The 17,861-nt window shown below is 33.2% G+C and overlaps 1 protein-coding gene across 33 annotated transcripts in view; it reads left to right on the top strand.

Moving 5' to 3' along the window:
• Nrxn1 (neurexin 1) overlaps positions 1-17,861 on the top strand; it is a 1,060,252-nt gene that overhangs the window by 124,656 nt on the left and 917,735 nt on the right. The window contains exon 5 of one of the 33 annotated variants that reach the window (XM_076833725.2): positions 17,368-17,393. The exons of the other annotated variants lie outside the window; for them this stretch is intronic. Within the exon in view, the coding sequence (XP_076689840.2) occupies positions 17,368-17,393 (26 nt within the window). The remainder of the gene's footprint in view (positions 1-17,367; positions 17,394-17,861) is intronic. 33 annotated transcript variants of the gene reach the window in all.

The following is a 17,861-nucleotide window of genomic DNA, read 5'->3' as shown; positions in this document are numbered from 1 at the left end:
TTTTATGATTAGGTACTTAATTTATACAAACATGCTCACTTTTCGTATCTTTCATGTCTTATTCCCTCAGTCAATATATGATTTTAAAAGCCATGTATGCCTACTATGATAGTACATCTTCTCTGTCTCCCATGACACTCGATGCAGTGTTCAAAACCCTTGCTGATTGCTGTGATATGGAAGGCTTTACTGAAGTGACATTTACGCTCTTTAAACTGTGGTTCCTATATTTGATTTAATTCTGCCAGATATCAAAGGTTCTACAATATCACCTACATGAAGTTATGTCAGGCAAAACATTGTAAACAAGAACATAGAAGTGGCTTGTAGGGTTTCATGTCACCTTTTCCTCCCTGTCTTTCCGTGGATTTTCTTTTAACACATCCTGCAATATATTAGAAAATTCAGGCTGAGCCTCTCTTCAAAGAAGACTTTGAAATAATCTACTTTTTTTCCTGTTCTTTTAAGTTTCTTTTCATTTATTTGTGTTTTAAATTTTTTTCTCTAGTAATATTGTTATTTCATGGGCTCATTCTTCTATAGCAATATGAACTCCAGGGAAGTAGAACTCATTTCTACTAATCCAGGTCAGAAAACAAGTAAACAACAAGGTCTTGAAATAGAGCAGAGGGGTATTTAGGAGTTCAATCAGTACACTGGAGTGGGAAGACCCTCTTTTTTAATATGGGTCCCACTTTATCTTCTTCAGCATTGTCAAAGCATTTTATGTAACTGGCTGCCTGAGAACAGTTTTATCTGAGACATTTTCACTGAGTACCATGTTGGACCTTGGAGCAATGTGCACTTCAGAAATTACAACAGAACCCTGATAATTTTAGAGGTGCAGATAAGCTGTCCAAGCTTGAATTTGGTGGGCTTAGAAGTATGTGAAAAATCAGTAGTAAAAGTCAACCAATTTAGAATATGGTTCATTTATTTGGGTGACTGTAGTTTAATTATTTATGAAATAGTGCTTTGGCAAATACTCCATAAAAGATGTATCATCTTCTTTTGAAAGCTGTGTCTCTCTTCAGAAGTCATAACTCTCTATTTGACAGCTATGTTTTTTTCATCATCTGCATTAGGAAATAATTTTCAATCTGTCTATAGAAATTTGTAATTTGCTTTTCAAAATAGGTACTATATTAAAAAATCCAGTGACTCCTTAAGCATTTAATATGCTGAGCAGAAAGTTTTCATGGAAATCTTGCTATTTTTCTCATTAAAGAAAAAAAAAACTAAAAAATTTACTCTTTAAACTATATTTGGTGGGGTGCAGTGGTGCATGCCTATAATCCCAGGGTCTCAGGAGGCTGAGGCAGGAGGATCACAAGTTCAAAGTCAGCTTCAGAAACTTAGCTTGGCCCTAAGCAACTTATCAGAACCTTATGTCAAAAAATAAAATGGGCTAGGGATGTGGTTCAGTGGTTAAGCACCCTAAGGTTCAATTCCCATTACCAAATAAACAGTTAAATAGATAGATAGATAAATTGCACTCCATCAGCCCTTATTTAAATATACTTTCAAAGCATTAGCTTCTGGAGAACTTACACAAGTTTTTTTTTTTTTAAATATTAAGCAATTATTTTCAAAGAAAATAATTTTTAAAAATTTTTTAATTAAAAAAATTTGTAAATTTTTTTATTTATTGTAATAGTTATACATGACAGCAGAATGCATTTCAATTCATTGCACACAGATGGAGCACAACTTTTCATTTCTCTGTACACGATGAAGAGTCGCACCATATGAGCAGTCATACATGAACCTAGGCTAATGCTGTGAATTTTAAAATTTTAAATGTGGGAATTTGGGTCTTAGAACAATTCAGTGATAATCTTCTGGAATATTATACCAAAATTGCGTCATAGAAAGCACACACTATCCTTCTCCAGTTATTTTCTCTCTCCTTAGGAACATATGCATCTGTTTTATTTGCCATTTCATAAAACTGTGTTGTAATTTTTGGAAACCAAATATATGATAGCCTTTTAAAATCTTTGAAAAGTGTGTTCTTTTTAAGATTAGAATAATGAGACTCTCTCTCTTTTATGTAATATATCATTTGTAAAAGATTCCAGATAGAAGCCCTAATTATGTGCATTTAAAAAAAAATAAAACTGTAATTAAAACCTGCGAGTTACATTGAAAGCAGTAAGAAGGTGTTTCAAATATGTATGCACCAGTTCCAAGAGGGAACAACCTGGTGGAGAAAAATAAGAGAGAACAAGTGTGAGATGAAACAAGTGTTTCCAAGGGGAAACAGAAGGACAGTGCCATAAATTTGCTAAGCCATTGGCTGAATACTGCCAAAAGTAAATAGCTTCATAGCAGAACTTGCTTCATAGCAGAATAAGCTCAACACAATTTCTAGACCTAATGCAAATCAAGTAAGAGCTAGAAATTATTGTGTGACCTGCCAACTCTAAAGTAAACTTATCCAGCTATTTTCTAGTCAAAACTATTGTAAAAAGATGGACTGTGGCCTGATCATTCAATCCACTGTGGTCCATTGATATTACAGTTTTGTTGTTGTTATTGTTGTTGTTTTGTTCTGATTAGCATCATTGTTATGAAGGAACAACATACCTACAACAAATAGCAACCATTTAAATTATACCGTTTATGAATTTTGATTGTTGCATATGCTTTACAAATGACAATACAGTCAATACAGTCAAGATAAAGAACATTTTCATTACTTGCAAAAGATTATTTGTGCTCCTTTGTATTCATCCTGTATCCTCCCTTGGACCTGGGCAACCACTGCTCTGCCTGTCTTCACCATCAGTGGAATTGTATTTAATTGGAATCACACGGTTTGTGCTGTGGTGTATGTCTTCTTTTATTCTGCATGCTAAATTTAGATTCTTCCATGTATTTGTGCATATCAATAGTTTATTCCTTTTTATTGATAAGCTGTATGCAATCATGGTTTTTATGTGCATGTTTTATTTCATCTCCTAAACCATGTTCTTGTTAATACTAGGGACTGCATTTTAATTTTTTTTTGATTTATTGGGTACCTAAAATAATTTCTGGTACATAGTACGGGTTGGTTGTTTGATTGACTTATTTATGTGAGTATAGATGTTGGGAAGACATCTCAGAATTATTTTTGTATTTGCAGTACTCATATGTTTCAAAGCATTTTGTGTTATAAGTAGTAAGTAAGAGATAATTTATTGTGCTGTTAATATATGCCACTTACATATATTAACATCAGAAGCATGATCTCATTTATCCTCATAACCAATCTTATGTGGCATTCACATTGAAATCATGCTTATCTGAGAGATGAGGCACAGAGAATAAGGAATGTGACCCTGTTTACATAAACTGATAAGCAGGAGAGCAACTTGACTTCAAAGCTATTGCTTTCAAACATGGTTGCCTGTTTCCAGAGAGAGGGAGAGGGAGAGGGGGAGAGTGGGAGAGAGGGAGACTGGGGTAGGGGCGGGGAGTTGGAATATGTTCTTCTGCTCAAAACATTGCAATTTATTTCCATTTCTTCCAAATGAAAGTCCTTATTGTAGCTATCAGCACAAGGTTATTTGCATCCAGAGAACTCACAGACCTCCTACTGATCATCTCCCTCATGTTAACTTTGCTGATCCACATACCTGTGACCTATCCTGCCATCTCAGGGCTTTGGCTGGAACACTCCTTCACTTGGCTTCTTTAATTCTTTCACACTTGCCAACTCTATGCTTAGATTTAACCCCACTGAGGTCTGCCTGGAACCTTTCTCTTGGTAACTTCAACCTTCTACTCCTGTCTCCTGCTCTTCCAGTCCCTTTCATATGTGTAACCTTTCATATTTATTTTAAATATGAAATTCAGTATTTTCATATTTAATCCAGAGCACATTGTTTTTGAAGATACATATGGATTACTTATTTAATAGGTTGATTGTTAATTGTTCCTTGTCTGTCTTTACAGAGTATAAGTCCACTCAAGGGCAGGAATTTTTCTCCAATTTACCCCAAATATCGATATCAGAGCTTTGCACAGAGTAGGTTCCCAGTAATGTGTGTTAGCACATGAGATGGGATGTTGTTGGTCTTCTTTCCCTAACATCCATATTTTCTTCTTGGAAGAAGTGGCATTAAATATTTGGACGACTTAGAGACAATATAAAGAGAATAGAATAGAAACATTAGTATCCTACTCTATCACAGGAGTCAGTTCCTTACAAGAGTCAGAAGTCATTTCCTATTTCAATCACCCCTCAAACCTTTTGTTTTTCTCATATTAATTTTACTGGTTCATATTAACACTTTCCTAGCTTGTTTCTTTGAGATGGAAGGCCCTAAAACAACAACAAAAAATGAGATCACTTCATCTTGAAAATTCAACTTCGGGAGCTTTGGAGGTAGACCAAATGCATTTCACGTGGATTTTTAATTTTTTTTTATTTGAATGTTTTTAGGTGACATTCCTTGCCAGAGCAGGTTTGGTTTTGTTTTAGTCCACCTTGGCTCACTCAATTGATTCCTGCCTGGTCCCTGAAAATAGTTAAATTGAGCACCTCTACTATGACCTCTTTACTTGAGGGAAGAGAAAACAGGTTGCAGTGGTAAAGCAACTTGCCTACAGTGAAATGACTAGTTAGCACCATTTTTTTTCCTTATAGGAGAAAAAAAATTGCAATATTGTGGAAACATTGTAATTGATTAGAGAAAAGAATAATTAGAAAACATTATCAATTCTGCCCTTTCAGGTCACCTTTATATTGAATTCCTGACTTACTCATAAAATGGCTCATTATTCATGGTCATTTAGGTCCAGATATGGTGTATACTCTTTCAGCATTATAAATTATTCTTAAATGACCCAGGATGTCCAGAAGATCCTATTAAACTTGGTGGAGGGAAAAGTGAATGAATTATCTGTTACTCACTTTGTGGCAATTCATTTGTGCTGAAGGAATCTTCATACAAAGTCAAAATATTTGATTTACTCCTTTTTCATGTTAGTTTTTTGAAAAGCAGTAGTAATTGCATTTGACCTAAGTGTGGGGTGAAGAGTAACATGAGGGAGTCATAGTAATATCATTTTATATTTCTAGGAAGAGATAATCTTGGGGGAAGGCCAGAAAATTTTTGAAGGTTTCACACAAATCACAATAAAAATGTCATAATAAGAAGTCATTTATTTGACATCAGAATATCTCAGATGTCAGAATAGCTTCCAAGGAGCATCTTTTGGTTTCTTAAAAATTAAACAATTTAAATGAGACAACCAAGCAAATCTTATGTTAAACTGTGTAGGAAAGTATAATAATGAGGTTGTCCTCTGTATTAGAATTCTCATTAAAAAATTTACACAAGGGCTGGGGATGTAACTCAGTGATGGAGCACTGCCTGGCATGTATAAGACCCTGAGCTTGATCCCCAGAACAATTTTTTAAAAAGTACTTAAATGTCAAATGTTTTATTAAGGGAAAGCCTCTTTACTATTTAGATAGAACACATTTAACTATGAATATTTGTCTCTTTTTTGGCATTATCGAAACTATCAGTAACTGAAAAGGCTCTCAGTAATGTATCTATCCACTCCAGTTTATTGGTTTTTATTTGTAAATCTAGAATGTGTGTGTCCATTGGGTCCTCCAGGGAACAGATGCTGAGATGTACCTGGCGGGTACTGAAAGCTCTTGAGGGATGACAGTTGGGAGTTATAAAGGAGGAAAGAAGCAAGATGGTTTGGGGGAGCAAGCCTCAAGCTCTAGTACAGATCTGATAATCTCCAACTCTTTGGAGAGCTCCAGAGCAAGGATTACCCATTAGAAGCCTTCCTGGTTGGGCAGAAGGTGACCAGGCCTCAATACATACCTTCCCTTCTTCCATGTTTGCCATGTTTAGTCATTCTTTACATGGCAGCTAGGAAAATAAGACCCGAGAGAAGATCCTCAGAGTACTCATTATTGGGAGTTGTCACCTAACTACACTCTCTAGAGCTGAGTAGGAAGTCATTGAAAGGGGCACTGAGTGACACACAGCAACTGGCTCATATTCATGGCTACTACAATCTGTAATGTGTTTACCTGCATGTCTTATGAATAAACATGTATGTATACACATATGTTTGGATATAGAATGTTTCTATGATTTGCAATGCTCTATCAGATTCTGGAGAACCTTAAAGTCCAAAGGCTTTTCTCAGTAATTTATGAATTCCATGTCTGGATAGTTTTGAATGATTGAACAATTGCAATTTTCAAATTAGTCTTCTATGTGAAGTTCAGACCAGACCGATGAGGTAGCTCTAATAGTTGGTTAATTATAAGTATTATTGCCTTTGTAAGATTACCAAATAAATCCTTTACCAATGTATATTATCTTATGTTGGGAGTGATTAATGAATCATGATACTTAATGTAAAGAATCTGATATTATCCAGCTTTAGGAGGGTTTGATGGCTCTGTTCCCAGGAACTGAGTAATCACAGTTTGATGGAAGGAACATCACCACTTTCATCTAGAATTATTCTTGATATTATATTTCCATTTTTATGACTGCTTCCCCTAATGAAGCCTGCCTAATCAATGTCATGTTCTGTGTCAGGTCTTTTTCACCTGCTATTCTTTCTGCATGTTCCTTCTCCAAATATTGGCAGTACAAGTTTCCTTGCTTCACTGTAATCCCTGTTCAGATGTCACCTTCTCAAAAGTCATCTCTCTCCATATGTCCTAAAGTAACAGTCATCCTCACTATATTCTTCCCTATTTTGTAAAGTAATAATTATCTTTGGCATTATATTATATAGTTACAATGCTGCCTGGTATATAGGGAAAGAGATGTTTTGTCTATATTGTATGCTAGTGTGCCCTCAGCACTTATTAATAGTGAGTGATGTATGGAGTATGCACCCAAACATAATGTGTCTCTATATAAGTAGGAATTTACCCAGATTTAGGCTCAATGTACATTCTCAGTTCAGGTATCACTGCACCATCATGCAGGAAAAATGATTTTTTTTCCAATCATATAGTTTGGTAAAATACATTAGAAAGGATGTTTTTCTAACATTGCTATGTGATTTCATTAATCGTAATCTGTTTTAAACAACCATTTCTTCAAATAATGACTAACTTTTGTAGAAACCTTTTACCTTTTGAGCATTTGGAATCTTTCCAACCCCATAATTCACAGCAAGGTCAATGAGAATTTCACAGTCTTATGTCAGATTTCATAATCAAATATTTGCATACGTTTAGGTATAAACATAAACAGTTCCATTCATGTCTATTACAAAGTAGAGAAAGGAAAGACAGATGGGGCTATTGCAGCTGACCTGGTATCCTGTGCTTTATGGTCAGTCTGGTAATTATGAAGCATCCCATCAATAAGACTAAAACGAGTATTGATTCCAACTTGCCACTTTTCTATTTCTTCTGCATCTGTAGCAGCAATATTGGAGACTCCTTTTTCCATGTCATCATATCATGGTTCACTTGGTCTACTTCTTGACTTAACTGTTGAAAGATAGAGGGTTATATCATTCAATAAATCATTAACATTTTCCCTAAACGATCAATAGTTACTGACAACATTATTTCCTTGGCTGAAAGTTTTGACCTCGACCAGGTCATAGGATTTCCTTGACCAGAATTAGAAACCTAACCTCCTAAGGAGTGAAATATTTACCAAATATAAATACATGCTATATTGTCACCAAACAGGGATGAAAATATTTTTTTGCAATATTTGTTAAAGACTTCAGTGAGTCACTTTCATATTCATTATTTAAGTAAAATTTAAGAAGAATAATTATGTTGAGAAAACATCTATTAGATGGTTGTGTTTTGTATATACTACAATAATAGAAAAATCAAATACTGTTCTGTCTCACTGAAATAGTCATCTCTTTTTTGAATGGAAACTTTGTGACCTGGCAAGGTGATAATTAAATGATTTTTTTATATCAGAATCCAGAGTCTGTTCATTGCTTCTTGTTCTAATTGCTCAAATTAAATGGAAATTTTTCCTTGAATGTACTGCATTTGAAAGAATCAAAAGTTCTTATACAAAGATGGCATTCACATTCATGTAGAAAGAAAAAGCTGGATATATTTGATCTGAACTTTGAGATCTGAGGAACTTTAAACACCACTGAAGAGTAGATAAAGACAGGACTAGTCTGAGAAAACACACTATCAGTCTGTGTCTTAAACATAATTTAAGTTAAGCTTTTAATGAATAATATATTCTTCAAATGATCATCATTAATAAAATGTTGATTTAAATCTCCTTATTTCCTCTTATTCTTTCCGTATGATATAGAAAGTAGTCTTATAGGCTTAATTTATTTAGTACCTGGTTCCTAAAGGGCAAAAATAATGTAATTCCCAAATTCTGTATAGCACAGTAGTATAAAATTTTTTTTAACAGATTCACTTATTTTCCCATCATTTACAAAGTGTTCTAATTAATGATACCGCAGGGCTATGCAACTTTATGAATAAGCAAAACAGATAGCAAGAACACCTTTTAAAATTAAATCATGTATGTTGAACATAAGGAAAAATTATTAAGGTTCAGAACCCTGTGTAGTCCACACATTTGTGTTTGAGTTAATATTAGGTAGCCTCCATATTAAAGTAGAACTGAACAAATTATTTTATGAACAAATAAGTTGTAAGAAATTGCTAACATGCAGTATTATTTTAAAAATTTAGATACTTATTTGTTACAACTTTAGAAAAATGCTTTTTATTAGTTTTTGCAAAAGAAATGAGAGAAAAACTTACATGTTTAAAAAGGAATAATCTAGTATGGCATCATCAGTGCTATATTTTACTGTTATATATTGTGTGCAGTTGTGCTTATGAATGTTTTTTAAAATGTTTTATACTTTGAAATAATATTTTATTTTCTAAAGCTTTTTGAAAACATACTTTTAGAGCATAAATTAATAATGAAGCAAAGTCTTATCCTATAATTAAGTGGGAAACAATCAATTGTAGGAAGGCTTTAACTGTATTATAAATTACTGTGAACTTACATACACACAATTTACACAGATATGTTTGAATATAAAATCCCACTTCCTTATTTCTGAGAAGAATGTACAAGTTACATAACAGTCTTATTTTGAATTTGAGGTTAAATAAATAAAATTAGAAAGGAAGCTACTGCCAGAAATTGTTTTTCCTTTGTTTTAATGGAAGAGAGTTTACTTTTAATTTGCATGAATGTAGGGGATGTTTATTGAGCATTAGCTGTGTTGAAGTCAGTGAAAGGTGGAAGGGAGACACCCTAGGAAGCAGAACATAGTTACTTTAAGTAACTAAACAAATCAATATGCAAGGGCTGGTGCTGTGGCTCAGTGGTAGAGTGCTTGCGTAGCACATGTGAAGCACTGGATTCAATCCTCAGTACCACATAAAAATAAATAAAAAAATAAAGGTATTGTGTCCATTTATAACTAAAAAAAATATTTAAATCAATATGCAAGAGGACATTAAAAACAACAACAACAACAACACAGGAACAAAGTGCTTTGGATGTTCTGAAGAACTCAGAGAATACTTCCAGTCTGATGGATAGTTGAAACACTACAAAAGTGGCCACATCAGATATGAGCCAATTTCTAGTCTTAGCTGGATTTTGAATACACTAAAGAGCGGTTAGGGAGAATTATAGTTTACACAGTTAAAGTTCTCAATCAATCCCCACATTTCCAGAGTGAACCCTTTTTACAAAAAAATTAAAAAGTGATCAAGTCATGTCTAAATATAAAGAAAATCTTAGATGCTGTGGTAAGATGAGATTTTGTTTGGGGCTCTAGTCGTCTGATTTGTTAATGTAGAATACCAACTAAATGCATTATAATCAGATATTTCCAAACCAGTGCTTTTTCATGTGGCAACAATCCTAAAAAGACAATAAAATAAGAAAGCAAATTCTTACAATAGGTAGTTTTCAAATTCATCAGGTCAAGATAAGCCATTTTTTAAAAATCAAGACAGAATCTAAGCAATGATTTGTGCTAATTATCATATGAAAATTAAACAAGAGTTGTGCCACAGAATTCAAATTGAGTACCTGTATTATTGTTCTGATTGGGTATGATTATTGAGAGTACAATGTCAGGGCAATTAGAAAACTGCTGTTGTCAAAACAATTTGATACAAAATGCAAGCAACATTATGCTTTTCTTTGACACTAACAATGCATTATAATTATTACACTTGGAAATTTTCTGTAGAAAGGGAGAGGAAGAGGGAGGAATACAGAGAGGGAAAGAGGAAGGAAGGAAAAGAAGAAGGTAAGAAGAAAAGAAGAAAGAAAAATTACATGGGTTTATCTGCTTTTTAAAAAAATTTAGTAGTTGATGGACTTTTATTTTATTCATTTATTTAGATGCAGTGCTGAGAATCAAACCCAGTACCTCACACATGCTAAGCAAGGGCTCTACCACTGAGCCACAATCCCAGCTCCACATAGGTCTGTTTTAACTCTTCCAGTTACTTAACTAATTTTACAGTTTCCCCTTTCATTTCCACTTTCTTTCTTTCAAATCCATTTTGGCCCCAGGCTAGGGTTCTTTGCATATAGTACTGACTGTGGTATGAGACATCTGTGAGGTTGGGTATAGTGCACTGTTAAAGTTCTTAATTCCAGCAGCTTGGGAGGCTGAGGCAGGAGGATTGCAAGTCCAAGGCCAGCCTCAGCAACATAGTGAGGTCCTAAGCAACTTAGTGAGATCCTGTCTCAAAATAAAAAGTAAAAAAGGCTGGGGGTGTAGCTCAGTGGTAAAGCATCCCTCGGTTTAATTCCTTGTGCAAAATAAATAAATAAATAAATTCTGTGTCATCATTTTAACTCATAGACAGTCAAAGATTAACTAAAGTTGAGTCATTAGAAAGACTCCAACTATTTTTTTTTTTTTTTGGCCATTCAGATTTTCTACCCTTCTCTGAGAATTGTACTGCAGTTGTACTCATTGTTTAAAAGAAGGGGATATTTCTGAAGCTTTTTGTTATTCTCAGTATTTACAAATTCTGCTAGCTATCACAATAAGGTAGTATTCAATGGACTACCATACATTTGAAACTGATGTTCATGTTAAGAGAGTTAAGAGCTTAGTTTTGATAGAGTTTTGACAATCTAAGCAGACTAAAAGAAGACTACATTTCTCTAGGGAACCAAGTAGAGGAGAGATGCAGAGCTCTATTTGGGAATGGAAAACAATCTGACATAATTGGAGTTGTTCAAATCTATTTGGGGTGCTAAAAATATAAATATGAATAAAATAAGGCTGGTAGCATTTATTCTCAGATAATTTCATTAATTTTACAAGAAAAATATCTTCTCAAATATTGTTATATCATTTTTAAAAATCTATTTTTAGTTGTAGTTGGACACAATACCTTCATTTTATTCCTCTGTTTTTATATGGTGCTGAGGATGGAACCCAGTGCCTCACACATGCTAGGCAAGCACTCTACCTCTGAGCCATGACCCCAGCCCCTTATCACATTAATTTTAACAACTGCTTATTAAATACTCTAATTTTTCATCATAGCCCTCATCCCAATTTTAAAAAATTGTGAAAGTTCTTTGAAGTCCAACTTACTCTTTTTCTTAAGGAAAGACACACGAATTTACAAGACCAAATATGTTTGTATTTGAGAAACACTTTTGTGAATTAATAATTAAGATAATAATACTCATTGGAGGGGCATATTTTAGAACTTAGGTTCTTCAAAGCATAATATGGCAGTTGTTAGAGACCAAAAGAATGAAATAAAAACTGTGTCCTTAAAGGACATTTCAAACGTGCCAGGCAGAATGTGAGCAAATGCCTCCTGATTGCTCAGTGGGCTCACTGTTTCTTCGATGGACATATTGTCTATTTCACACAAACACTCCCACCCAACCACCCAAGTGACTATTGATAGAACACAGACTTTAATAATGTTTCCAAGCAGCAAGCAACTTCCTTTGGGCTTTCAAATTCATATTTTATTGCTTCAGTTGTTTTTAATTCTCTATATCTCAAATCTTATGAGCTGTTTTTATTTACTTATTCCCCATCCTAGTATTTCTGTTTGCTATGATGCAATATTTTAAAAAATTAGAAATGTTGAAATAAAAATGCAATATTATGGATGGAATTAAAATGTTTGCTCTACAGCTTTTTTTCCAGACTCTGAGACAATGGTTTCAACACCTCCCCAAAATAACCCATGCATATTTGAGCATATTTGACAAAATATGCTCAATAATATTAAGTAAAATTCTACCTTTATTTTTCTACTAACTCTCTCATTTTTATTGTTTTCATGTTACTTTTAGTGCAAACCATCTAGCCATTCATAAAAATGCTTGGGTTAAAAACCTGTCTATGTGATTTCACATTAAGTCAGTCACCAGTACATGCTTGTTGTGCTACCCAGTACACCACTTAAAAGGAGACACAAAAATGGATTTACTCGTCTATAAAACGGTCAGATTAAAATGTCTGTAAAACCAAAAATCCAAAAGCTTATTCCAAGACAAATTGCAAAGTTCTTTATGCTTAGTCCATGGATTGAATTCATGATTGAATTGATATTTTACTTTATGTTTCAGTTCCCACCTCAAAGAGTACTTTCCGGGACGACAGTTATCTATAAATGCTTTTAACTCTGATCTCTTTCAGAGCTCAACTAAATGGTATAAATGAAGAGTGTGCATACAGAAATAGTGACCAAGTATGATTTAGACATTCTGGACAAAAGATATCTCAAGAGTTCTTTCTTCATGTGGATTAGTATCCAGTTTTGTCATCAAATATATTTGAATGAACTGAATTCTATTTTCTCCCACATTGAGTCTATGGGGGGACCTGTTAATGATGCCGGCTATTGGTTTCTTCTTCCTGGGATAACATCATCTGCACATTTTTGTTCAGTTGTGTCAGTTGCTCTTTGATCAAGGGAATCTCATTCTGGAGAATTTCATTATGGGTTCATTATAGCACTTTAATCAGATTTCCTTATTCAGGCACAAAATAGTTATTGAAAACCAACACACAAATAAGTGTCAATGTTTTTAATGTGGTTTAAAAACAGACTGTTGAGGACATCACTTGTATTTTTATTTTTGGTAACTTGTGGTTAGCAAGCTTAACTGTTGAAACACTTCAGTTTAGTTTTCAACACGTGTTTAAGACATAACTTCTTTGACTGATAAATAATGAGCCATTGGTTATAGTTAATAATGTCTATGTATTAGGATGTCACAGCAGACAAGAAAAGATAGTACATACTGTCACATCCCAGATGATACATTTTATAAAACTATGCTGCATAATGATGAGCCCTTTTGTGCTACCTTACAAGGTTGCTATAGTTACAGAGTGTTGCTTTATGGGAATTTCACTTTTCTTGCTAATACTAGATACCAAACCTAAAATCTCATTTCATATTGTTCTTAAATCTTTTCTTTGAAAATAACCTCCTTTGTAAAAGATTCTGAATTATTTTCTCATCTTCAACAGATTAATTATTTTGAGTATAGCAGAGAACAAAACTATCAAGCATATGTTTCCTTTCCAGACACTGAACACAGGACAGAAGTTTCGTACCCTATTCCTATTTTTTCTATGTAGTTAAAAAAAATCCCTAACATTTTATGCTTTCAAAGACACTATGTTCTCAGCTTGTAAACTACATTTAACAATATTATTAAAAACCCTTCATTTCTTTCTGTTATTACAGCTAGTTAAATGTGGGATTGTATGTATCTGTGAACAATGAGTATATATTGCCATAGTTTCAAGTTTCCACTGGATTACTACAAATTAATTGAAAGATAATGTGGACTTTGGTTTAGGGAAGCATAGATTCGATTCATCTGTGACAGAGTCTCTGTGTCAAGTAATGAATCCCTATTCTTCAGTGATATGCTTAATCTAGTTTCCACTTGTATATTCCCATATCTATGTATTTTTTTTCCCACATTTGAGGTATTTGTGGTTCTTTAAAAAAAAAAAAAAAAAAGAATCAACTTCTGTCTTTTGGGAATACCTAAATAAATGGTGCTGGTAACCTGATCAAAATATTCACATTTCAGAATATAATAGAACCTCATTTTGTTGTAGGTAGCACGGTAAATTCTTCTCTGGTAGGAGGTTTTCATCTTTGTGTATCTCTTTTAAGTCTGGCTAGGCCTCTTACTTGTGGAATGTGCTCAGAAGAGTTTCAACAAATAAAACACAAAACAATAACCTAAGAGCATGAATGTTCATACATGAAAAAAAAATGTTATGATTGGTAGGGGCTCACGCATATTGAGTGAATACATGTGTCTGTTACTCATTAACTTAATCTCACTTACTTTATGGAGTCAAATCTGTGTTCTAAATATGTGCATTTCATAGATAAGATGCCTGAAGCTAAGAAAGGTTAAATTTGCTTAGAATCACAATTAGTAAATATAGAGATGAAAATAGTAATAGAACCATAAAGGCTAAAAAAGAGGTTTGACCTATTGAACTATGAATAATAAAGGGTAGAATAAGCTAAACTAGCTGCATTGAAATTTTTGATAATTGTGATAATCCATGTTTTTAAGTGTTATAAATAAAAAGTGAAATAAAGAATTGATGTCAGACAAATAGAATTCCAAATTTTATCCCCTCTTCCTCAAAACCCATCAGAACCCTACTTAAATTCACTGACCTATTTTTTTCCGACATAAAGGAATGGTCAGAACCAAATTTATCAGCTCTTTGTAAAACTCAAATTTATATAGTAAGTAAGTAAACTCTGAGGAAGGTGGGGATGATAAACCTAAGCAAACCATGAAACATAGAATTAATAAAAAAGAAAATGACCATCTCAATGGATACAGGAAAGGCATATGATAAAATTCAATATATATTAATGTTAAAAATACTGAGAATATTAAGAAAGTAAGGGAATTTTAGCATGGAAAGGACCATTTTTTTTTTAAGTTGACATACTTTATGGTGAAAAACTGAAAGCTTTCCCCCTAATATAAGGAACAAAATGGAATCCTTTCTTTGATAAGTGCTACTTATTGTTATGCAAGAATTTCTATCCACACAGATTAGGCAAGGTAAATAAATAAAAGGCATACAAATTTTTTAAAAAATACAATCATATAATTAGAAAATCCCCAAATTACACTATAAAGTCACTAATGCCAATAAATGAATCTGCCAAGGTCACAAAGTATAACATCAACACACAACAATTGATTGTGTTTCTTTACAACTTCAATGAATAATCCATAAAGGAAGTAGATTGATTCCATTTAAAATAACATCTCAAATAATTAAATACTTAGGAAAGACTTTAACCAAGAACCAAGACTTATATACTGGAAAACAGTGATAAAAGAAATTAAAGATCCAAATAAATGGAAGGACATTCTGTGTTCTTGGCTGGCAGAATTAGTAATGTTGAGATGCTATACTAGGTGATCTACAGATTCAGGGATCCCAACATTCTCACAGCATTCTTTTACACAGATGGGAAAGCCTGCTCTCAAATTCTTCTGAAACTGCAAGGGTCCCAATAGACCGAGCAATCTTTAAGGAAAAAAAAAAAAAGTTAGAGGATTAATGCTTTCCAGTTTCAAAATTTAATACAAAACTATAATAATAAAAATATCATTCAACAGGCATAATGATAGACATCTCGAGTCCCATGATCTAATTAATTGAAAGTCTGGAAATAAACCCATACAATTACATGCCATTGATTTTTTACAAAGGCAGGAAGAAGGGTACTGAGATAATTGGTTATCCATATACAAAATATTGGAATTGGATCCCTGCCTCATGCTACATAGAAATTTATCTTAAAATGATTGATAATCAAACTATTAGAACTAGAATTATGACCATAGAAGAAAACAAATGGTAAATGTTCATGAACTTGGATTTGGTGATGGATTCTGAAATATGATATAAATATGGTATGAAAATCATGATCAGCAAAAGAAAAATAGGCAATTGAACTTTCATCATTACAACTTTTGTATCTCAAAGGACATCATCAAGAAAGTGAAAAGACTTACAAAAAGGGAGAAAATATTTGCAAATGATGTTACTATGTAGATTATATAAAGAAATTCCAAATGTCAAATACAATAGTACAACCCATTTTTTTTGTATGTCCCAAGAAGGCGTACAAATGGCTAAAAAGCTTGTGAAAATATATCCAATGTCATTAGTTATTAGGGGAAATATAAATCAAAACCACAATGAAATACCATTTCGTATCTGGTAGGAAGATTGTAATCAAAGCAATGTAAAATAACCATTGCTAAGGATGTGGAAAATTGGCATCTTTACGCATTGTTAGTAGACTGCTGTTATAATGGGTGGAGTTTATCAATGGGAAAACAGTTTTGTGAAAACAATATGACTACAGCTATATGAAATATCTAGACTAGAGAATTTAACAAAGGCAGGAAATTGAATAGAAGTTGCCAGGAGCTTAGAATATGGAAAGACAGAGGTAATGAGAAGTTGTAGTTTGATATTTGCAGAATTTTTGTTTGAGAAGAATGAAAAAGTTTGGGAAGAGATAGTGGGGATGGTGTACAACATTTTGAATACAGTTAATGCCATTGAACTATAGTTTTAAAATGGTTAAAACGGTGAATTTATTATGTATTTTAACACAATATGCATTTTAAAATAAAATAGACACATAGAAGCCAAAAAAAGAGAAAACTTTGGAAAACAGGAGTGCTTCTGAAGCTAAATTGCTTTGATACTTACACAAATTATTTATTTTAAAATCAGTGTAAAAATTGTCTCATTTCAAATTTTCAAGCTATTTGAAATTTACATAAAGAAAAGTGAAAATGTAGCCTTTGAACTCTCTTATATACTTTGTTTCAAAATTCCAAATTGTCACTTCAGGATTACTTACTGAGGCTATAATAGACACACACACATTACTTACTGAGGCTATAATAGACACCACACACACATCCACACGCGCACACACACAGACACACATTTTTTACTAAATTCAACCGTGTAGTATGTATTGTGCAGAAACTTTATTTCTTCATTTGATCATAATTGATAGAGATTGCTGAATGTCAGCTTATTGAGACTTGTCTTACTCATTTTTAATTACTATGGGAGAGACTTTCCAATTTAGAATAACCTAGGAGGCTCAGAATTTTAGTACACCTGTTTGTACTGTGTAAAAGAATGATGTATATTCATTTGTTGAAAATAATAGCATAAACTTCTAGTGTATTTTCAAAACTTTCAGTTCAGTTCCTAATTCATTTTTTCCCCAACACATCCCCCTTTTAAAATAGACCTATAAAAGCATACACCTATGGGCACACGCCCCCCTCCCCCACAGTCACCTAAGAGTGAGTGGTCTTTGCCACCTTATGCTTGCTTTAGATGATTTTCAAGCTGAAGACTTCTCTTAGAGCTAAGTCAGGAATTCAGCAGTCTTCTAAATGTATGATGAACACAAGTTAGGCTAACAGAAGTTGCAACATTTGGTATTTGATTGCGGCTACCTACCTGAGCTACTAAGACACACTGAAATGATCCTTAGATACTTTACATGGATTTATGAGATTTCAGAATTGCAGGTTGTAAAATATCCAGATTTGGTGTTTTAAAAAAATCTAAAAAATCTAAAAATCTAAAATTTTTTTAAAAAATCTAAATAGCCTTTTACTCATCCAGATGAGAACTTATTAAATGTTTCATACATTGATGGAGCTTTTTAGCATTTTGAAACCCACTGTCAAATCTCCTTTATGATGATTCATTTTAGATGGAATGCTGTCTTGAGTTAGGTGATCTGTGAAACAGGATTTATTGAATATTCACTCTCTGCTGGTATTAGTTTA

The sequence above is a fragment of the Callospermophilus lateralis genome, chromosome 14 (assembly GCF_048772815.1).
Source record: "Callospermophilus lateralis isolate mCalLat2 chromosome 14, mCalLat2.hap1, whole genome shotgun sequence".
Lineage (NCBI taxonomy): Eukaryota > Metazoa > Chordata > Mammalia > Rodentia > Sciuridae > Callospermophilus > Callospermophilus lateralis.
This window is presented reverse-complemented; position numbering and strand designations above follow the sequence as displayed.